Source organism: Tachysurus vachellii, chromosome 22, assembly GCF_030014155.1.
Source record: "Tachysurus vachellii isolate PV-2020 chromosome 22, HZAU_Pvac_v1, whole genome shotgun sequence".
NCBI classification, from domain to species: Eukaryota; Metazoa; Chordata; class Actinopteri; order Siluriformes; family Bagridae; genus Tachysurus; species Tachysurus vachellii.
Window position 1 is genome coordinate 8,690,580 of NC_083481.1, and position 24,279 is coordinate 8,714,858.

Here is a 24,279-nt window from a genome sequence, read left to right on the forward strand (position 1 = left end):
ATTGTGACACTGATGACTCAATTTCCGTAGAAATGTCTATGTACCAACAATGGCAATCATCAATGGCATTCAGGACCAATATCTTTAACATTATTTTTATGTTGTTTAAAATGAGACTAAAACACACTTCAAATATAGAACTTCAAATAAAGTTAAAGCCTCTAACGTAAGCGGTCATCTGAATCCTATACAACAATAACGTTACATTTATAATTCTAAGGGAACATAGTAAGCATTGACACTCCCTGCTTTTTTGCAGTGCATTATGGGATTTTTAGGACACAAATATTCCAGTGCACTGGAAGGATTTTGCAACTCACAGAAGCCTTAAACTGACCGACTACCTGACTACCAGTGCCTTAAGTACTGAACTAGAGAGACTGAGAAGCAGCCATAGTCAAATACGTATATAAGTACAGACATATTTCTAGTGCAAAACATAATGGCTGCAACACTAAATGAAGAAAACACATCTCGGTATTGAATACATTTGAATTAAAAGGGAGACAAGACTCATCTAATCTTTCCAATCATTCTGTAGTTAATACTTGTGCCAAGATAAATGCATACAACTACAAAATAGAAGTCAAATATAGGCTTGTGTAAATCATTCCACCCCTACATGTTGACCTTCCTATATTAACTTTTTAAACGTGTCCAGAGATCCGTGCAGTGCTTTACTGGAATTACAACAATATTTTGACAGGGTTTCAACGTCATAAGTAGAGTTGCTTCTTACTAGGAAGTATTTACAGCCAGACTTTAGCTGTAAGAGGAATGTAGAGTAAACAACCCTGTTGCTTTGATTCCATAAGTCAAAGGAAGCCATCTTTCAGCCTACTCACTAGGAAGTGCACTTCAGCCCACACATGGTTTTGTCATTTCGGGGTCTGTGTGGTCTGCTTGTTCAAGCCTGAGAGCGAGTCAGTTCTGAAATGTGCGGCTGTGCGGAGCAGAGATCAGAGCCAGGACTCTATAACAAACACACCACTGTTCCTTTAACAAATGAATATTAGTAGTAAACAAAGAAGACTGAACATAGTCTAGTAAACGTCCATGTCTTTAGCTGAGGAGATTAATGGCAGCGTCCCACTATTCAGTAGTGGTGTTAATTAATGGCCTTAGTGCTGCAGTACTTCCAGCGCAGTTTAACCAAATCTTTACTGCATTTCAGTGTATATATACATTTTAAAACAGTGTGTATTAACTATAATTAGTAGTGCTTTTTTTATTTATAACAAAGATTTTTCTCTACAGTGTAAACATCCCAAATCGCTTACTTATCCACTATCTTAGATCATTCTGAATATAAATAGCACGCGTACATATATATTTACACAGAAACAGTGGAACAAGAAGGACACTTCATGTAATGGAAGACAGGCTGGGCCACCAAGCACTGATGCTGGGTGAGAATACATTTTCAAGATGGCCGACAACATCCAGTGGACAAAAAATCTTACACATGTCTTTCATATTATCTCACCATGTGTGTTTTAATTTTTCAACATTTTTAAAAATCACTGTATTCTTCTAAAGCTAGCAATGGATTTAGTAATTTGGTAGCGTACTTAGTGCAGGTGTATGGTGTCGAGTGCGTCAGCTGGGATGCCAATAATTATGTAAAGTGCTATGTATTTTTGTTCAATAAAAGCCCCAAAAAAAAAGTCTATTCCGCCATAACAAATGATATGAGCAGATTTTAACTGAAGAGCTGTGACTTTAGAAAATTTGGGTACTACCCTGTACATTTTAATCCTGAAGTTCACTAGGTCTATTTCTCTGTGATACTTTTAGAGTCTTAAATTACTATCTTTCTGGCTAAATGATTGATGTGCTGGTAAAAAAAAGAAAAATAAAAAAACTCTGTACATGCATATAATTTATACCATATGTGATTTTCACATTATTATGTAAAATATGTGTCCTGAACCTGATATTATGTGTAAGTAGTGAGCTGCATAGTAAACAGAAAGCAATCCTGTGTAAAGAAACTGTAAATGACTGAATGACTGATCACAGGATCGTGCCACAAGAAACATTAGTGTGTGTAAAAAAAAAATTATATATATATATATATATATATATATATATATATATATATATATATATATATATATATGAATCTATTTATTAAAAAAACACTTTCCATGACATATGTAGTAGAAACAAACAGTTTAGCTGACATCCATACTCTGGATGCAGAAACAAAATATCTAGAAATTACCAAAAATTAAATACTAATTACGAATTATTTAGGTGATTAAAAAAAAATCCATTTTCAGTTATATTAAGCTGTGTTACATAAATGATGTTTGGTGAGGTTAAGACATTCCATTTTTTGTAAATGTAAATCTATAAATCAGGTTATATGATAAAAGTCAACAGAAAAAAACAAAAACAATAGCACAATAATAATATTTTATAAGAATGACATTGTAATGCTTGAAATCCTGTCAAATATTCTTAAAGGGTGTCAATTATTTTGGTCCATAAAATTTTTGAAGAAAGAAGTATCATATGAAAAGACAGCTGAGAATAAAAAAAGTCCTAGTAGGAGGAGACAAAACCAATGTCATTGCGGATTCAGCTTTTAGAATGCTTTAACACAAAGAGAAACTTTAGTCTTTTCGAAGCCAAATGAATGAAATGCATCAGGGCTCTGAACACTAACTGAGGTGGTGGGTGTTGCGGAGTGGACGAGGCTGAGCTTCCTGTTCAGACACTCATTTCCTCTTTGCGTTTCCCACTTCCTGAGGTTTAGGACGAGGCGGCACCCACCAGGTTGCTCATCAGACTCCTGTTTATTCAGCACTGCCACTCATTTCCTGTCGAACGCTATTAGCAGATCTCTGACCAGCGCTCAGTCGGAACACCTTTAATCTGTCCGCACTAAATGCTTAAACTAATGACAGGTCAGCAACTAAAGATCTCTGGCTTTAGAATAATTTCCTTTTCCCTTTTTTCTACATTCTAGAGGACAGCTAGAGGACAATGGTAGTGACGTAGTAAAGCCTGTGTGATGGTAAACTGAGTTGACTGGTGACATCTAATGAAAAATGATCTTACCTAAGAAAAGCTCTTTTTTGATAAGAGACAGGGTGTATAATGGTTCAAAAATAATTAACACAAACAGTCAGAATCATGTAGAATATATTCACTAGGTTACAGACTAATGATACATCAACCTACAACTCTGTTCAGGGTGTTTATTAACACATTATATTGTGGAAAGAAACATCTTAGTTTCTTCTATCACAGCCGTTACTAGTTCCCTCAATGGCATCTCTCTCTCTCTCTTTCTTTCTCACTCTCTTTCGCTCTCTCTCTCACTCTCTCTCTCTCTCTCGCTCCCTCTCTTGCTCTCTCTCTCCCAACTGATCAGAAGCAAGCAATATATTTATAGAAGGTGTGAATATGTATGAATAATAAATGTGTTGATAAATATTGCGCTACAGCAAAATACCAAGATAGTGTGAAAGTGCCAGCTGCTTGACAACTCACAGCTCCATATTAATCCATTCAATATTTTATCGTTCCCCAATAACAACTCCTTCAAAGAAACTTTAAGGAGATATATAAAATTTAAGAAAAACAGGCTTTAAGGTAGAGCCATTCCTGTGAGTTTTGCCCACTAATAAAAACACTTTGCAGTTTCACAATCCCCTTCTTATCTCCTTTAGAGATAGACAGGGAGGCAGTGTAAAAGTGAATGAGGTAAAGGGAGAGAGGTAAGGAAGGAAGTCAAGAGAGGGGGGTGAGAGAGAAATAGAGAGAGACAGAGGGAGGGAGAGATGGGGAGAGAGAGGGATGTGGGAGAGAGAGAGAGAGAGATAGAGTGAGATACAGAGAGAGACACTGATGAGTATGAAAAAGTGAGAGAACTAGTAATCGCTATGATAGCAGGAGCTAAGATATAAGGTGTAACTAAAATGAGAGAATGTGCTAAAATTGTAATTGCTGTGATAAAACATGACTGACCACATCACACTTCTATCACATGATAATGATGGGAAACTTTTATGGTACATAATCCATTTAGTCTCTTTTACTGTTGTTAAAAGTGTTACTATTGGGACTGTTACAAAGCGCTGACACTACAGACTCTATAAATAAACTTCTATAACTGTTAAATAAATAACAAAAAAGCTTCATCATATCATTGCTCATGCCTATGCATCAATGCATAAGCTTGTCAGATAAAGAGGAAAAGAAAGGACACCAAATTAACAAAAGGGGGGGGCGCAGAAAGAAAAATAGCCATCATTTTCTAGCTTTGTCTTTCTTGTCAGAGGAACATGAGGGGGTTGAACTATGCATTACCAAAGTTTCACACTGATGTAGTCCACAACTAGAGTTTATTGCTTATGGAACAGGAAATTGTCACCTAGTGCATTGAATCTTAACATAGGACTTTTTTGTTTTTCAGGAGCAATATGAAACTAAGGGCACACAATGGCCTTTTCACTTCTAAATCAGTCACCTGGTCCAATCCCAGCTCTGACTTTAGAGTGTATTTGCCTGTACGTTTGTGTTTTGTCTTTCGTCACTGTGTAAATACTACAGCAGGTAGTATTTGGTGCATCAGATAATTGAATGCTTAGATACTTTAGATAATAACTCGCTGCATGAAACCTAGCGAAAGGAAAATACGGATATGTTTTTTTTTTTTATAGGAAACGCACTGTAACTGCAGAGAGATTGATGATATATTTACTTTGTTTTATTCCAGGGGGTTTGACATTTATGGGTTTTTTTGGTTCATGCATTCTGTATTCTGTGCTATTACTTTATGAAATACTTGACTTTTTTTTTTTAAACCTCATTCCTTTCAAATGCACTTCAGCGCCTTTAATAATTCTGTGTGTGTGTGTGTGTGTGTGTGTGTGTGTGTGTGTGTATATATATATATATATATATATATATATATATATATATATATATATATATGTGTATATATATGTGTATATATACATATATATATATATATATATATATATATATATATATATATATATATATATATATATATATATATATATATATATATATGCGTGTGTGTGATGAGACCTCGGTGCTAGAACAGAATAGAGTCTTGCTGTATTACCTCTTACCCTGAGAGATGGTGGGACCAATTGAGCAGTGGAAGCGAGGTGAAGTGCGAGGAATGATAAGAGCTTTGAGGTAAGATGGCGCTGGTCCATTTTTGGATTTGCAGGCAAGCATCAGTGTTTTGAATCTGATTTTTTCAGCTACTGGAAGCCAGTGGAGGAAGCATAGCAGTGGGGTGGTGTGTGAGAACTTTGTGGATAAAAATGGCCGAATCCTTCTGGTGTTGGCTATGCTCTTGTCTATAGAGCTGTTGTATAAATGCAGTATAGCACAAGCAATCGTATGGCTACTGTATGCTGAATATAAGCAAATATGTAAAATTAGCTACACGTCTCTTGCTCGTTTGATATTAATTATATTTACATACATGTATATTTGTTTTACCCTGAATTACTGTTCATGGACCTTGAAGTTTGATCTGTTGTACAACCATCACTTCTTCGCTAATCTAACAAAGAATTTCTTATCATGGTGTTAGAAGTCATCTTACAAAATGCCATAACACTATGGTCTGTTTTAACATGGACGCTGACAGTAGAACAGGAAGGAGTAACTCTCATCAACAAGCAAAACATTTTTCAGGACTAAAGCCTAGCATACAGTACCTTCTTTATTTCTTTCACCACATGACATTTCTGCTATAGAACAAACACCTTTCATTATAGAACAATCACATGGCATTATCAAGATTTAATGTAAAATCTCCACACAGAGTGCTGTTTATTTTAATAATGCACAAGTTGCTGGCTTCATCGTTCTTTTACAGCCAATCACACAATCCAATTCTATAACATCAGAAGCACAGAGTGTTCTGGATGTGTCTCTGATCCTAGATTACTGGCAACTAGAATAAAAAAAAAAAAACAACTTAGACCCGACAACAGACCAAACGCTGTCCTGGTTGTCCAACGAGTCTGCTGCACACATGGATTCATGCAGTTTTGTCTTTTAATTCAGAGTGACAAGACATCAGCATGACTAAGACACGTACAGTATAGTAATTAGTACATAGTGCATTATCACACACCTGGAGCAGCATAATGAACAGCTGAATTATCTTTGCTTATTTGTAATCCGAACTACGATGACGTGTACAGTATTGTGTGGCTCCCATGGGATAGGTTTAATCAAAAAGCAGTCTGTGAGGAGTACATGCTCAAGTTAATTCAACCCTGAGAAAATCTGAACTCTCTCACTCACGGTTTGACCTAACAAAGGTCTCATTCACAACTAAACAGCCGATACTCAGCCATAAATCCTCTGGTCCCTTTGGAAAAATGAATTCCCACATGTCGGCACATGGGAATAAGTCGTCCGGACTCAAAGTATTGACAAGACAATATGCACTTTTAAGTCGCCTTTGAATCGGACATCAAAGGAGGAAGCGTAACTGTTTAAAATCAAAGAGAGATGCTTGTTGAAGTGATCATGACTTTGTCCTGCTCCTCTGAAAGAGACAGCCTTCATAGCGAGAACTCCAAAGGGACTTGCTGTGCAGGGGGTCGAGAGTAACACACATAACCCAAAGCTATTGTTTTATCGTTGCACAATCACTGAAACTGATGTACAAAAACAGTGTCGCAATTTTACAGTGAACAAACGGATGAAGGAAGAAATATTTCCTCAAGCTAACTCCATTTATTATTTAAATAATAATAATAAGCAGCTGCTTACAAGTGCACAAGCGAGATGTTCAGAGCTATAACACTGCTTTCTGCTGTTTTATTCATATCAGCTGGAATTTATTTACAGTATACTGTACGCCTATCTGTTTTCGCCATTCTTCATTTGACATAAAAACGAGGCACAGTATCTCTATGTCCACGTAGTGTTTCTTTCTAAAACGACCATCACCAAGTTGCTTATAGTAAATATAGGGTGGTCCTTCTTCAACATGGCCTGCGCAGGGTTTATCACTGCAGAATGCAGTTTTCCTGTCTGGGGTCACTCACAGGCAGTATTCTGTACCAAAGCTATGAAGCAATTTAATAAAGTTGCAGATTAAAAAAACTATGAAAGCAAATATAATTAAAAATCAAAATATAATTTCATTAAAAAAATAAACGATTGATAAATTTCTTTATTTGTTTTTGTTTATTTATTTATTTTAGAAATCTTCCCAATGTGGGACCGATCTTATTTAGGCTTTGGGATTATTATTATTATTATTATTATTATTATTGAACCTGGTATGTTTAAACTTTTAAACGTATACACAAAAGCACAATAGTACAGCCTTTTTAAACGTCCTGATTAAGGTATACAGTCACATTTGTGAGTGTGTGACTGTAGTAATAGCTTAGCCACTTAACATAATTAACATAACATAAACGTGTTAGCATTTGAAAGAGTGCAACGGACCACAGAATGTTAAAACTGCAGAAGGAAAGATAACCGTCATTTGTTTGTGGAGGCTTATAGCATAAGATTTTGTGCAATTTTGGAACATCAGCTCCTAGAATAGTATAAAGATTTTCCCACTTTTTCACCTCCACCTGGTTACCGTGCCACAGCAACGCAGAACTCATGAGGACCTACAACTCAACATATCCAAAGTGCAAACAAAACAAAGAAATTTCTGGATTTAGACAAATAAGCGAGGCCATAAATTGTTGCATCATTGAACAGGAGAAAGGGAAAGTTTATTCCCCACCCAAGTTCTCAAAATAAAAAGTGAAGCCTGCGTGGATATGTCTGTAAATACTTCTGTTTTAATTTCAAAGATGTTCTACATGTGTAAAAGTCAAATCAAGTCAAGTTAAGAGGCTTTAACTGCTACTCATTTCAACCATATATTGCTAATGAGGTACACAGTGAAATTAAACAACGTTCCTCGAGGACCCTGGTGCTACATAAAAAAACAGAGCTACACAGAACCAGGGCTAAAGAGTAAAGGGAAAGGGTAAAATTCATTATCCTTTATTTTCCCCTAATGCTCTTAAGCTATACTCATGTCAGAGTTAATGAACTTCCAGTGGATTTGATTGGTCACTTACATCTCATATGCTTAATAATTTATCAGAGACACTCGTATATATTCGTAATGACATTCAACATTCATTCGCAGGTGAATGCGATGAATGTTGTTCTCGGTTAGACGAGGAAGGGAACAAGAATGAGGAAGACTCACCTCGGCAGCCTGTGTCTCCTGATGCAGCAGGGTCAGACCTGTCAAATCCTCCAGGAAGGAATGGGATGAGTTAAACACCTTGGACAGAAACTGGAATCCTTCACGCTCATAATAGTCGAGGACCTGTGGATAAAAATGAATTTCTGTTTATAAAAAAAATAAAAAAAAGGTAGGCTTTATTAAGTGATTACGATGCTGCATGTATCAAACTCACAGTCTGGGAAGAAATATATATCATACAGAAATAAAGTCAAAATATAATGGAAATGATGTCATTTGTAAATTAGAGCTGCAAGGGTATAGAGCAACATGTGCAAAAATATTGATTATAATGGATTTTGAGAGCAATGTATAAAATAATTCAGTAATTAGAACACAACAGACAAGAAATCATGGAACAATGGTAATCTTCGGTATTATCAGTGTTATGTATGAGGAGTACAGTCTGTATAAAGAAGCATGCAGAGGCTCAGGAGCTTTAAACATCCTGCAGTGAGTTTAAAATTAAACAGACAGACAGAAGCTAGGTATAGTTAGACAGAGAGACGGGTAGGCAGGGGCAGTTTCTATCTAGGAAACAGTAGGAGAGACAGACAGGAAGACGGAAGGATAGTTCTCAGGATAGTTAGACAGCTAGACAGAAGGAAAGACTGGTAGGTAAACAAACATATCTATATCTATATAGATATATGACTAGACAGACAGACGAGTAAACAGAGAGACAGCTGACTAGATAGAAAGGCAACAAGAAAAAAAGACAAATAGACAGAGAGACAGTTAACTAGATTGATAGACAGCAAGGCAGACAGACAGGTAGACAGGGGGACAGTTATCTAAATAGTTAGACACTTTAGACAGACAGATACAGAGTCAGACAACTAGCCAGTCAGTGTAGGTGTACAGACAGACAGTTATCTAGACAGTTAGACAGCAAGAAAGACAGATGAGTAGAGAGAAGACAGAGAGACAGTTATGTAGGTAGACAGACAGAGAGATACAAATAGCTTAGGAACGCAGACAGACAGCTACGGGATAAATGCATCGTTCCAGGTGCTTAAGACAGAAACAGTGCAGGAATGAAGTACAGATGCATGCTGTAATCAAGAGCTAAATAAATCAGATTAAAAATAAATGAAATAAAAGCAAAGGTACATGTCTAAAAGTAGACTTGTAGGGCCGAAGCCAAGACATGGCCACTTTCTCTGATACAAGCTCTGCCTTATCACAGCGCTCCTTTCACAGCCTCACTCTCTAGAGAGATAGAGTTTCTGTGGTCTCTGATGAATAAGCAGCTGTGTGGTTCTCTTTCTCTGTGTGTGTGTGTGTGTGTGTTGAGCAGCAGAGTGGCGTCTGCTTTAAATGAGCCAGACACAGCCGACTGACAGGGTGGAGTACACTTATGGTACCAAGTAGCATGGAATTAAACTACGACAACGTCCCCAATTTAGGGCAAATGTGACGTTTGGAGGTCTGGCAGCCAGTCAAGTAAGTCATGGAGCTGCATATAATGCACTGAAGTGGCTTCACAATGTTGTGAATTGCACAGCCTGCTTATTTTAGGAAACCAAGCTTAAATTCAATAAGGGATAATTATATGATTTCTATTAAGAAGCATTGAAGGAATGGCTTCAGAAGAAAAAAATGACATGCAACACATCTTTCCACAAAGCTCAAATGTATTTTGGACCAGTGCTATGGACTAAGGTAGACTATCAGTACACACACACACACATCATAACATTGTTCTGTGCATAGTAATTACACTATAATTACACTGAAGATCTATATTTTTCCTGTTTCTGTTTAAAACCTAACAGATAGGCAGCTCCACTTTAAGCAAGTGAAGAAATAGAAAAATAAACCGAGCATTAAAATGCAAAATGTCTGGTTCTCATGTTACTAAATGCTATTTCAATAAATGTCAGTGGAACTCTTTATTTCAGGATTATTTATTTATTAAATTCTGAATAGCACCACTTCTGTCGATCACATCCCCATCATTTGCCCTGAAATTAGTTCTTGGCTATTCCATTGGTTTTCCAGAAATATCCCCCTCAGATTCATTGTGGTTTAGGATATATGCAACATAGTCATAGTGTTTTTTCTCCTCTTGTACAAAAAAATAAAACCTGTTTTATTTGGTGTGTATATTTAAACAAAATGTGCATCATGGTACTGCAGTGAAACTACAGTACAGTGGAAGCTACTTGTTCTAAATCGCACCTACTTCACAACGTCGATGTTTACTAGTCAGATAAAAAAAAAAACAGATGACGTGCTGCCTTTTCAGAATCAGGAATATGTGAGGTATGTGAAAACAAAACACAAATACTAATGATATGTAAAGAAATCAAACAATAGTTCATAGTCAAAACATTGGTCAACATTGGTTTGCTGACATTTTGTTGAGAGATCAAACACAGTGCACTACCTCAGGCACACAGTTATTCTGAATCAATAATTTTATTACATTATACTAGCTATAATTTTTATAGCCTAGTCAGGTTTCCAGGCAACTAAAACACAGCTCGGAGCTTTGTCGACCCTTGCGTCTGTGATTATGGAAGAGCTAAATTCCTATATTAGCATTATTGCAATTTAGCTCTTCCATAAACACACAAACAAAACAGCCACCAACCAACAGGGTTGAGGCAATCCCATTATTCATCTGGAACTTCCTGAAAATACCTGAACCCAGCCAAAAACTGTTGCTCATGTTGCTTTCATAGGGTAGGGTAACACAGTCAGAAAGTCAGAAAGTGATATCTGCCCTTTTCTTACATTTTATACAACTGAGCAATTGAGGGTTAAGGGCCTTGCTCTAGTTCACAGGAGAGAGGGGAAAGAGTATGTTGAGGTTCCCACCCCAGAGAGCATCGCCAATGTTTGTCTCTACTCTCCTCGCCACGGATGGCTGTGGCCTTGTCAGAATTCATGATCTCATGTAGGAATGAGCACTTTTTCCTGTCATCTATGGGAGCCCCTTCAGAGTGACTCTTTGTGATAAACACATCTCTTTTTCTCTCTCCTGTAATTTTGCTTCTAGTTTCTCTAATGGGGGATGCACTGGCAATAGCTTCAGCCCAGATTTCTCCATCCCTAGCCACAGATTTCCAGAACTCCTCCTAGGGGATTCCCCAATGTACCAAAATCAACTGTGAGATAATATCTCCTCAACAGGTCCCACATCTATCCCAGGGTCTCTGTCCACTGGGACATGCAGTTCGAGGCATCCAACATTTCTTCTGAGCAATACCCTAAGAACAAGACCATAGGTGAGGACAGGGATGTAGATTGAGCAGTAAACAAAGATCTACAAACTCTGCAGTAGTTTTTTTTTACTTGTCTCTCACAGTCTTGTGAATAAGATCACAAGGTACAAAGATAAATTCCTCCACCTTGGGCCTGATCTGTCCCTTCACCTAAAGGAAGCAGAAACCTGACAATTTCATTTTCCATTCCTTTATCAAAGACATCAAGATGTTTCCATCAAGAATTTTAAGCACACAGTCACAAACTGTGTGTGATAAGGAAGACAGAAAGAGATAGGCAGAATGGCCAAGTCTTTTGTCTCAGGTAATCTCATTTAACAATTGTGCAGAATCAAAGCAATCAGTTACATGGAAATACAAAATAGTGGCCATATAATGCACCATAGTTTTTTGTCAAATGTCTCATCTGATCTCGTCCCATTCCTTATTCTCTTGAATTAATCAATCTTCTTGTCTCCGCCTTAGGCCAGTTGCTCAATTCTCCCTTTCTCCTGCTTAGTGTTGTTTCCAATATTTCTCCCAACCTCCCAACAAGATAAACAAGTTTCTGTTGGGCCACTCGAGAGACTTGAACTATTCCATATAGCCAATCTGTTCTGCGTTCACTTTGCTAGCAAACAAAGTGTTTATTACAAAAAATGTCATTAAGTATTGTGGTACTTAATATTTTGGCTGCTTGGTCCACCCTTATGGATCATAAAATTGGAGGTACATTACAGGAGCATTGTTTTTCCTTTCATTTTGAACCAAAGCCCATACTTCTCTCTCAAGGACTGCTCATACTGCCTTTATGGCGGTGCTTGTAAACAAACTCTTGCTTAGCAACAAAGTCACAGGAACAACTTTTACAAGGTTTCATTATATTTTCCAGCAATGGATCCCCTCGATCTGGCACCTCCTGTCTGATGCGGCCCATTAAGCCATGGCGACCGTGTGACGCATCCTGCGTGTGTATGTGAGGCTGCTTTTGGGGAGCAACACATCTGGTTTAGATAGAGAGAGGCTTCCCAGCTTGGCCTAATTCCCTCCTCCGGTTCTCGTAACTTCCCCTCAGTAGCTGCTGAGAAAGGCTCTGACGCTTTGGCCTCCCACATGACAACACTTCACAGAGTCTGTGTTTGCTCTTTGAAGCCGCTGTTTATGCGGAGTCTGAAAATAAACACCCATAATTAGGTGTGCGGTTATTCTTCATTTCTTCGTGATTAATATTGAATATATAAAACTTGCAATCAGTGATCAGAATTATGAGTGTGTTGCCTTCAAATCTGCCTTTAAAATCCAGATTCTTAGAAAAAGGCTGTACTTATACTGTATTCTGTACAGTAGGGGACTTTTCCTCTAAAATGGAAAAAACAATGAAATAGAGAAAAATTGTGGTGGTTCAGGTTCAAACACACATTAAGTCTGAACACACTGATTTTTTCAGGTGATGAACATTTGTCTTGTCTTTTATTGTCAGGTTCTTTTGGCTTCCAGGCTGTTTTTGGTGAGGCTTAAAGGAGAAGGAAACAGAAAACTAAATTTATAAGCAATTGTCCACTGAAGGCTTGATTGTTTTGTTTCCATGGTTTTCTGGTTACACACATCCAACAGCAGGAGCACCAGCACTCTCACACAACTGCAGGATGGAGGCCAGAAAGCAGAAACAGAGGCCATTCCCAGATTTCTAGTATTTTCTACTGCTTAAGTTAACAAAATTCTCTGTCACACTTTTGACTAGAACACTTTAATGTTACTTCAGACAGGAACAGATACCCAAAAATGACCGAATGACAAATATTTCAGATAGATTTTTAAAGACACAAATAAGAGAGACATATATAAACAAAAGTACCTAATAAGTTGTTTTTCTGCCTGTAACATACACTATTTTAACAATTCTACTTGAGAAAACCATAAATATATTTCACCACTACTATGTGGAAATGTTTTATTTACCTTTTATTCTTTAAGGCAAAGACTATGGCGTGTAAAAACCTAATTTAGCAAATCCGGAATAAAATATACAGTGAAAAATATACTAAATGAAATGTATGAAAAAATCATATACATAATTTCTTCCATATGTATGCAAATGACACATCCACAAAACACGTTTCATGGCCAGATGTGATCTGTTTCTTCACTGTTGTTCTTTTCAAAAAGACATACATGTGCAAACCCAGCCTATAGCCTTACCAATGCTCTTGGTCAGCAAGAACGTTGAAGACAAGTACAGCATATAAATACTTTCCTTGGTGAAGTAAAACAACCCCTTTACATCTAATCAAGAACACTCCTGAGGAGATAAGTGTATCATTGTCAAAATACCCAATCAAAAGAAAACTTCCACCTGGATGTAAATACTAGGGGTTAAGCTCAAGATCAAATCCACTGATAGTAATACTCAAGAAAAGAATTATCATATTAGACTCAAACAAAAAAAAAGGCCTAGTTCTGGAGCATGATTCTTTTGACAGATGAAACCTTGTAGCAGAATGATGGGAAGAGAAGGGAATGGAGAAGGAAAGGAAGAGCTGATGATCTACAGCCATCATCCATCAAACATGGTGGACGAAATTGTATGACATGGGCGTGTGTGACTGCCAATGGAACTGGGTCATTGGTGTTCACCTATGATGTGATGCTGATAGAATTAGCAGGATGGATTATGTAGTGTACAGAGATATACATTCTGCAGACATTTAGTAACTACTGCTAAACATATATAACAATGTTTTATAGTACAGAAGAATTACAACCCAAAACATACCGTGAAAGCAACTTATGTGTCCTTGAGCAAGTCGCTCTGGATAAGGGCATCTGCCATATGCTGTAAATGTAAAACCAAAGAGCTTCTTATGGCAACTGAAATGGAATACTCTTAACTGGCAGTGTTAGTCACCTGACCTCAGCCCAACTGAGCATGTTTTTCACTTCCTGAAGACAAAACTGAAGGCAGAAGAACCCACAACATGCAAACTGAGGTAGGCTGCAGTAAAAACATGACAAAGCAGCTCAACAGATGAAATGATGTTCACGGTATGCACACTTCAGGGAGTAATGTCTTCAAATGAATTGCATTCAAGTATTAATTACTAGTAATCCTGTGAAATGGAAATACCATGTGGAAAAATGGCTGTAAATACAAAACAGCTAATGTAATTTTTTTTAAACCTCTAGACTTGAAGCTAAAAGTTAACACTTGCTTCATTTCAAATCCATTCTGGTGGTGTACAGTACAGAGGCAGAATCACAAAACATTGTCACTGTCCAAATACGGAAGAACCTAAGTGTATATAAACCTACCAGAAAACATCACCATATCAACATTTATACATCTTTTTGTGGTACAAAAACATGTTTTTTTTGGTTAATTGATTTACAGTAATAAATAGTCTTGTATGATAGGTCCTCTTCAAAATATAAGTCCCTGTGTATGAGCTGGTCCTGTAGAAATAATAACGTATTAGAACTAATGCATTAATAGAAACATATACTAAACAACTGTCAGAGCTGTTCTACAAAATGAATGTACACAATGTGATTCCTGAAATTCAACAATGATGTAAAATGTGTGTTTTTCATCAAGAGATAAAACTGTTTTAATATTTTAGTAATTTTATTTTGACAATTATTTACTTATGGTGAATAGCAATTAAGTTAATGATATACATTTATATATACTGTATGCATCATGACAATAACGATGTGAAGTATTATTGTCTTATTGCCTTATTTTAGAACAATCTAACAGAGAGAGAGAGAGAGAGAGAGAGAGAGAGAGAGAGAGAGAAAGCAAAAAGAAGAGACTTAAGAAAAGAAAGACAATGACATTAAATAATAGGAAAAGTAAAAGAAATGGATATGAAAATAAAAATACAGAGAGAGAGAGAGAGAGAGAGAGAGAGAGAGAGAGAGAGAGAGAGAGAGAGAGAGAGAGAAAGAAACACAGAAAATCCTCACATGGAGAAGAGATTCAGCATCTGAGCTGATTTATGGGACTCAACAACAGCGAGTCTCTCCAGGGAAAAAACACTTCAATCCTGCCGTAATTACTCACATACGCCACTGACATCAACACACAACTGAACATTAACACACACCATATGGCCTCTGAATTCACACACGTGACCTTTATTTCCATGTGAGACTAAATGAAATGTATGAAATAAATGCTGCACTATTAAAAATTATATACATAAATTCTTCCATAAATGAACCAGCAAGTGAATTACATCAATAAAAATATACAGACTTTAAAAGACTTTAAAAACATTAAAATACTCTCTAGAATTATTGAAAGGACAAGACTAATTCTTTGTTTTTGTTCTACACTGAATACATTGGAGTTTGAATTTCAGCTTTTGTTTCAGCTTTTGTTTCAGCTTTTGTTTCATCTAGATGTTATTATCACATTTCGTGACTGACGTGTTTCCTGTTGGCCACGTGAAACCATTTAGATGAATTATTTAAACAATTAATATCTCTGAATGTCCAATCTTATTTTGAACCCTGGGTTTCACTTACAACGACTGCATTTGTCGTTAAAAACCAACATGAAGACCACATAGATGCCTTTGTGAGAAAAGCAAGCCATTTCGAAGCTGAGAAAAGAGAGAAAATCTCTCAGAGCCACTGCAGAAGCATTAGGCATAGCCAATATAACATTTCGATTGTCCTGGAAATAATTTCATGGAATACAAAAACAACTGATGATTGAAACATTGTGAGAACTGTAAAGGAAACCCAAAACAACAATCAATGACATCACCAGCAACCTGGTCAGCCGGGCATGAAGATATTACAATCAATTGAAGAAGAAGAAGAATAATAATAAGAAGAAATAGTGAGGCCAGTAAGAGTCAGAAGATAAGATTTGAATTCACAAAGAAATATAGATAAAGAATAAAAGTCCTGGAACCAAGATTAAACGGCCAAAGTGTGGAGGAAAAAAAGCATCGGCTCATTAACACTATTCATTGATCAAGTGTCATGGCTTGGGCTTGCATAGTTGCTATAGGAATGGACTCACTAATCGTTATTGATAATCATCATGTAACTCATGATGGAAGCAGCTTGTGAATTCAGAGGTCTACAGAAACATTCTGTATGCCAATTTACTCAGAAATGCAGCCAATGAAATTGAGAGGAACGTCATTGTGCAACATGACAATAACGCAAAACCCGGTGTCATCACAACAAAATACTCCATCAGTGGAATGTAGACTAGACCATAACCCAATTGAGACTGAAAAGAAACCCTTCCAAAACAAGCAAGTGAATGAAGCTGCTGTAAAAGCATTACAAATGAGGAATGCAGCAGTTTGGTGAAGTCAGTAGGTCACTGGATTGGTGCAGTTATTGCAAACAAGGGATATCTTTAGTGACATATTTTACGATCTGCCATAAATGTGCTATGTTCAAAACTGCTTAATACAGCAAGAAGTAAATATCTGGAAATGAAAGCTTATTGAAATTCTTATTTATTGTCTCATATTCACCTTTTGAGCGCAAACCCAAATGTATTTAGTTTATAGCAGAAACAACAGAATTGGCTTTGCTGTTCCAATACTTTTGAAAGAAACTAGAATTAAATATACTTTAAATCATACATATTTGCACAGTAACAGTTCATATTAATATTAATTAGCCTTTTTTAAAATTTTCATTTCATTTTCCATTTCCAGATGGTGCTATTTTGTGCTTTTGATCAGACTTAATGTTCAAATTAAAGTTAAAGTTGCGAGGTAAAGATGGATGACAATGAAAATGAGACAAAAACAGTCAGGGATTATCAATATTTTCCTCAGAGATGTTAATAAATAACTATGATATGACACTGTATAACTAAAATGACATGTAATTACGCAAACCTCCCCACAATCATATTGATAAATGTAAACATTGCATCAGAAAATGTGTCTAAGTAACCTCAACTTTAAAAAATCTAAAATAAAAAAAGTAATAAAGAGAGCAATGGACTGTGAAGGACTATATAACTTCAACTCTAGACTCTGTGACATTGTGACAATGTGTGTGACAAATGAATAAATCACTGAAAACAGAGCATTGGTGTGAACATCAAACATCAATACTACGACAAAAAATTTATTTCTTTCAATCAGAATATTATAAAGATGTAATAAAATGTACAAGGGGAAATGACTTACCACTGGTGAGCAAGCAGTGCATTTATCAAAGGCCAAGCTGGCAGGAAGAACATTGTCAAATCTGGAGAGGAAGCCACGAATCTGTAAAGATGAAAAATATGCAATGATCCAATGCTACATCATTGACCACAGTGCCACCGTGTGGTAGTTTTTGGTTTAGGGGCAACTTGAAACCCGGTAAGTATATTGTGTTTATATTTTTTAATCTTTTTCTTTAGCCACTTTACCTACGCAGTTGTAACAATGCAAATTTCCCCTGTTGTATGAGGAATATAGGATTGTCTTATCTTATCTAAGTACATGAGTTCAGCTGCATTGTCTATTCACACTGGAGCTCTGTGATGCTCCATAACACATTCATTTATTTGTTTACATTCATTCATTCAGCTTAAGTAAGCTTGAATGATTCTTCAGACCAATCCTATTGTACATTTCTGCAGTTCCCCACTTATGACTTTAGCTCCTACCTTTAGTTTTATATTTATTTGTTTGACAAACAAAAAAGGAAGAGATATGGTTTCATTTACAACTTATAGTAAAGCTTGTCGTCACACACATGCACACACACACACAGAAACTTTTGAGGATCTTCCATTTACATAATTAATAATGCACACCTTATTAATCCAATGCCTACTAATCTAAACATAACCTTAACAGCAGTAACCAAAAGGAACATTATTTGCCTTTTTTAAAAAAAAAAACAAAAAAAAACAAAACAAAAGCTACAGTTTAAAAAAAAAAAAAGAAACAACAACAGGTTTTTGATGACCAGCCAGTTGTCCCCACATCCATCCAGTCTGTTGGACAGAGTTACATGAGACATAACACTGCTAATCTCTGTTTGGAGTTTCTGACAATCCCCTAACCTTCATTCACATAAGATTTGTGCTTGCTTGTTCCTTCCATTACTTGTCAGAACCTGAGATTAATGACAAAACAATTTAACTAATGACATGACTTGGCAGGCTTCAGTGCGAGTTCTCTGGATGAACTGAAAGAGCGCATGATTAATTGTGCACATTCAACAAGAGGTAAAATCTCATTTTGCTGCTGGAGTCTCCCCCGTAGACCACATCACAAAACACAACTGTGTCTACGTAAGATTTATAGGTCTGTTTTAAGCTGTATTATAAATCGGGTGATCTTATCTCACTTGAAAAGTGAGCTTGAGTGAGTTATGGGGTTGTAAAGTACTGTTGTTTGGGTGATATCCCACATCACAGCCTTGGAGATGAAGCACTGTGAATGCAGAAAGGCCTTCAGTTAACATTTCCAATGCAGAAAAAGTACGCAGAATCTTCACTCTTCAGTTATTGTAAGACTATTTCTAAACACACCAATACAGAAGCCACTAGTGGTCTAAAAGTGGTCTGTTACCCATTCAGTATGTCCAACACTGACCTCAGCAACTTACTACACCTGAGGAGAGAAAATGCATGCATACATACACCAATTACATAAGTAATTGAAATAAAAGACTGCACACGGGACCATAAAATCTCCTTTAAAAGAGATGTTCTAGTTTATGATTAGTTAACAATTTGTTGGTCGTTGTGGCACAACAGTTAAGGCTCTGGCTTGTTGATCATAAGGTTGGGGATTCAAGCCCCAGCACCACCAAGATTCCACTGTCGGGCCCCTAAGCAAGGCTCTCCGACCCCATCTTCCTATACTGGGATATGTGAAGTAAAGAATTTCACTGTGCTGTAATGTACACGTGACAAATAAAAGCTGCTTCTTTGCCTACTCAGCAAAGCATAAGGTCCCTTTCCAGAACCTGTAAACTGACTGTACTTAAAAATTACAACCTCAATCTGGACAACAGAATCCATCACAAGCTTCAAAATCTCATCTATAAACACTTAACTTACACCCACTCCAAATAAATAAATAAATAAAGATCAGCATTTACATTAGAGCTAGCACTCAATTAAAAATGTCAGCACCACTTGTTTTGCCCTCTGTTCGATTCTACCACTTTGCTTGTATTTCCCCATTTGTAAGAAATATTTGGACGAAAGCGTCTGCTTTGCAAATGTGAATGTAAATCATGTGAGGTTTTGTAAGGGCAATTTACAATATGTGTGATTTATTAACCTCCATTGCATACAGCTGTATAAATGCCAGTTTCCTCACGTGTACTGACGTTTCTTACGTCCAGAATCAGAACATGTTCTTTGCATGCTTTGATAAGAGAACTGTAATAAACAATAGTTGGTAGATTGAAACCTGGTGAAGGAGCAACAAGCAAATGTGTAATGTTTTGTAAGTACCTGGCCCTGTAACAGACGAGGTTCTTAACGCTGTAGTATCGAACATTACAGTAAATGCCAAAGCGACTTAGAGTCAAAAGAAATCTGTACAAAATCGTCATCTTTTTAAATGATCCCTATGTCAGTGATGACTTCAAGATGAAATGCTAAGCTTATAAAATGTCAGCTCTGTTGAAAAAGCGCACTGTGAATCTGGTGGACAGAAAAGTCAATTAAAAACATGGCCGATAAAACCATCTAATAAATAAGATCTGAAGATTTGACCAAAAGCTTGATAATGATTCTTACTGTGGATAAGAAAAGTGCTCACCACCAAAAAAAATAAATAAATAAAAGAAAAGAAAAGAATCAGCGTAGGAATGTGGCATTAATCATAGAAACAGAGATACAGAGTGAAAGGGAAGCGGATCAGAACGGGAAAGAAGCACGAGAAGGAGAGCGAATGGTGTGGGACTGAAAGAGGGAGAAAGCTGATAAGAAAACAGGCCATGAAAGAAGGAAATGACTGAAATATAGAAAGTCTCCAGCCCCAATCTGAAACAAACAGCCCCCATTGCAAAAGAAAATACCCCCAGCTGTGGGTTAATGCAGCCAAATGTGATAACACTCGGATTCAGACAGTACTGATGACAGTGAGCGCAGATCATAGCAATGAGGAAGAGATGAAGGGCTTTCTGATAGAAAGATAGAGCACATGTACATTACACTAACTCACACTAACTAACTAACTAACTATTGTCCATGTTTGTGGTCTAACTTTTTAACTGCCTAACTTTTTTTTTTTAAATACAGATGAGAAATGCAAGAGCAACAATAAACTATTTTCTATTTTGTTTTCTAGTTTATTTCTATAAACTAGAAATAATATTAACCTTGTTTTAGGTTTTTCATACATTTTTGTATGTTAAACAGTAAATGTGAACAAACTGTAGTAGGAAACGGGAGAAATGATAGACCGTGCATGATAGGATTGGTTTGAGGAACATTTTGTTGCACATTTTGTTCTTACTTTGTTGCTTGTTACTGGAATTGAAATGTATTAGCTCAAGATGTCAAAAAGATTCATGCAGATAACAGAGAGACAAGTCATATTGACATGTTCTCTTGTTCTTTACTTGCATGATCAGCTGATTAGATGACTGCATGAATGTCAAATTCAAAACTTTATATGTCACATCATACAAATCATACACAGTATGAAATGTACGTAGTGAAATGCTTTTAACGACCATCCTTGATTTAAAAATATTCAAATTGGATAGGATTGTTTTTAGATGGCTAGCTCGTTACTATAAGTCATGTACAGTAAGATGATGTATCTGAGAGGGCTGATGACACGTGCATCCACTGGGGCAGTGGTGGCTTAAGCGGTTAAGGCTCTGGATTGGGGTTCAAGCTCCAGCACTGTGAAGCTGCCACTGTTGGGCCCTTGAGCAAGGCCCTTAACCCTCTCTGCTTCATGGGTGCTGTATCTTGTATGACACCAACCTCCAAAGTTGGGAAATGTGAAAGAATGTGAAATATTGGGAAATGTGAAAGAATTTCTCTGTGCTGTAATGTATATGTGACAAAAATAAGGGCTTCTATTCTATTCTATTCTATTCTATTCTATTCTATTCTATTCATTAGGACAACTACAGGATTTCCAGGGCCACTTTCTGGAGCTCATAAACAAGTCCTTCAATAAAATCAATAAAAAACAAGAACACATTAATACACTGTTAACATTCTGTCTTGAGCCCAATGATGGTTAATCGAGCACTATGACTAAACACCTCACTCTCGGTTAAGAGCATTTTTTTTATGAATACTGTAACTGGGATCTGAATAAACACAGTAAAATTAAAATGAAAGCAAAATGTCTTTTAATTAACCGGTGCCAATTCCCAAAGGTTCTTTGTCTTTCCCTGTATGGATTCTGCTGCCGGTGGATCTTAAATGAAAAGCAAATTAAAGAATGGGCTCGAGGGAGATCATGAGGAGATTGAGAGGAATAGGAGCTGCTGATGCATTTCACATTTATAATGAACTGAGTGACAAAAAGGAAAGGAGGGGGACGGAGGGGTAGAGTGGAGACTTCACAAAGTCAAATGCCATGAGTCGAGCAAGGTAATAACATCATCTTCAGCTAAAATACAAGCGCAGGTTACTTTCATTTGTGCAGAAGTGCAGACTCGAGTATAAGCTGCGTTTACGGTCATGGGAATCGTGGCATTTCCAGTGCAACCACCTTCCAGTGCAACCACCCTTCCAGTTCCACACCACCACCTATAGGTAGTCTTGGGTTTGTTACCATGGTGCCCTTCCAGGTCCGCATGACAGATTTCACATTAGCCCTAGATCAACACTATTTCAGCCCAAACGTGGCTGCCTCAGCCATGAGTTTCACACCTTTATAACAAGATGATGGTAAAAAGCTTAACAAATCAAGGCAGAAATATCTAATAAAGCACAAAATCATTAATCATTTCACTCCCCATAAACTGAAGCTTGAAAACTCGTTAAAGAAGAAAGTCAGCATGCACAAAACCTAAGAATAAAAAGGAGCTGAAAATGATTTGTATGAACCAACATCCCTCTACAATAGTTTATACACGGTAGGAAAAGACTTAGGTCTAATGATATTTAAAAGGGTGCCAATATTATATTATTTATATTAAACGTGCTTTATAAAATAAAAGGCAGTGCTTTTTAAATGTAATCTTTTTTTTACATTTAAATCAAACGGTGTTCCTTAATCACTTACTGCATAGGTTGCACGTTTGTATTTAAAAGTAATTCTTGGTCATATTTACGAGGGGTGCCAATATATTTTGGAGTGCACCATAGGTCAGTTGAATCACAGGGCCAAAAAGCAAATATTAAACCTACAACATTGCTATTACACAATTCAAGTACATGCAATACTCTGTATCTACACCAGGGGACAGTGTTGCCTAATGAGCAAATCCAGTTTCACTTGAAGGATCACGGAAAAAGACAAACAGTTCACAATGTCATTAAATCAAGTGATCTGCAAATCCTTATACCAAAATGACTTAAAGGAAAAAGTAAAACACACTAATATACCAAGATATGCAATGTCAAAGAAATAATAAAGCTCCAGTCGTTTGATTTTCCCCATCTTCCCTTTGAACAAGGACACTGACAGGAGGCATTAAAGCCAAAGCCTTAATGTAAAAATTAATCTGGTTATGCATGAAAGCTTGAATTTTTTTTTGCAATTAGAGATTTTCTTTGGGGGCGATGACATTATGCTGCTTGGGGTCTTTTGTATAGCTTTTGCACTGCCAGTGAGACAGAGTTAATAGCTTGTAGCGTTATGCTTCAGTGGCCTCAGCTTCATCATTAGCCCCCTGCTTGAGTGTGTGTGTGTGTGTGTGTGTCCATCTACAAGTGAGAATGTGTTTGTGAGAAGTGTTATTGAGATGCTGTGCCAGGCTTTGGTGTGCAGGCAGGGGGTCGCGCAGTAGCACTGTGTCAAGCATTTATTATAAAGCGAGATGAAGGATGCACTGCGAAGACTATTAACATTCACAAGGGTGGATCATTAAGGTCAGATTTGAATGATCATAATGAGTCATATGCAATAATTTATTGGTACACAATGAATAACCACCCCACCCCCCTTTTTAAACAAATTATAATGCATGTTTGTCTGCTTTACATAGTCTACATTATTGTATTATGCCTAAAATTTCCAGTGAGGTCATGCTTGGTGTTTGTTGTCGGTGCTGTCAGCGCTGTACTGTAAGTCCAGTGCTGATCCTAATACCCAAATGTTTGTCTGGTAAACATCTATCTGTGAACTTTCTGTTTATCCAAACCAATTCTGCATTAATGCTACTTCATACACTACAGCCATAAAACTAGCATAACTTCAGGAATAACAGGTCCAGAAGAACTAGTAGAACGAAGGGGACCCCTTATAAGTGTGTTCCTTACATACCCTAAAAATATTCGACCTTGCTGTGACCTTAATCCTGTCTGAATCAATTTTAAGATCTAATCAGTTCCTATGCTGGTTCCATAGATAACACTGTGGCTGATATTAAAATAAATCTGATTAAGATTTCATCTGATTTTGAAAATAAATGATTGTAATAACTCTACATTGTAGTTAGACATAGAAAATGAATTGAGGAAAATGATTGAGAATGACATAATATATAACCTCCCTGAAGCGTAAGTACTTTGTGCTAAATGTGATTAAAAACATTCCGGCTATCAAGAATCTCATGCGTCTTCCTTTTATCGCTCCATTTTCTGTCTCTGTGTGTAAGCAGGGTGTTAAAAAGTGAAGCAAACACTGCTGAGCACTGGACTGTTAAACAGGG

The 24,279-nt window shown here is 36.8% G+C and overlaps 1 protein-coding gene across 2 annotated transcripts in view; it reads right to left on the reverse strand.

The window, feature by feature from the left end:
- The window catches only part of atg7 (ATG7 autophagy related 7 homolog (S. cerevisiae)), a 96,603-nt gene that overhangs the window by 21,039 nt on the left and 51,285 nt on the right, over nucleotides 1–24,279 (reverse strand). The window contains exons 18-19 of one of the 2 annotated variants that reach the window (XM_060858718.1): nucleotides 17,667–17,747; nucleotides 8,243–8,365 (exon numbers count right to left, since the gene is read on the reverse strand). In XM_060858718.1, the coding sequence (XP_060714701.1) occupies nucleotides 8,243–8,365; nucleotides 17,667–17,747 (204 nt within the window). Of the gene's footprint in view, nucleotides 1–8,242; nucleotides 8,366–11,877; nucleotides 12,664–17,666; nucleotides 17,748–24,279 lie in introns of those variants that run through there. The other variant, XM_060858719.1, reaches the window with a different exon arrangement.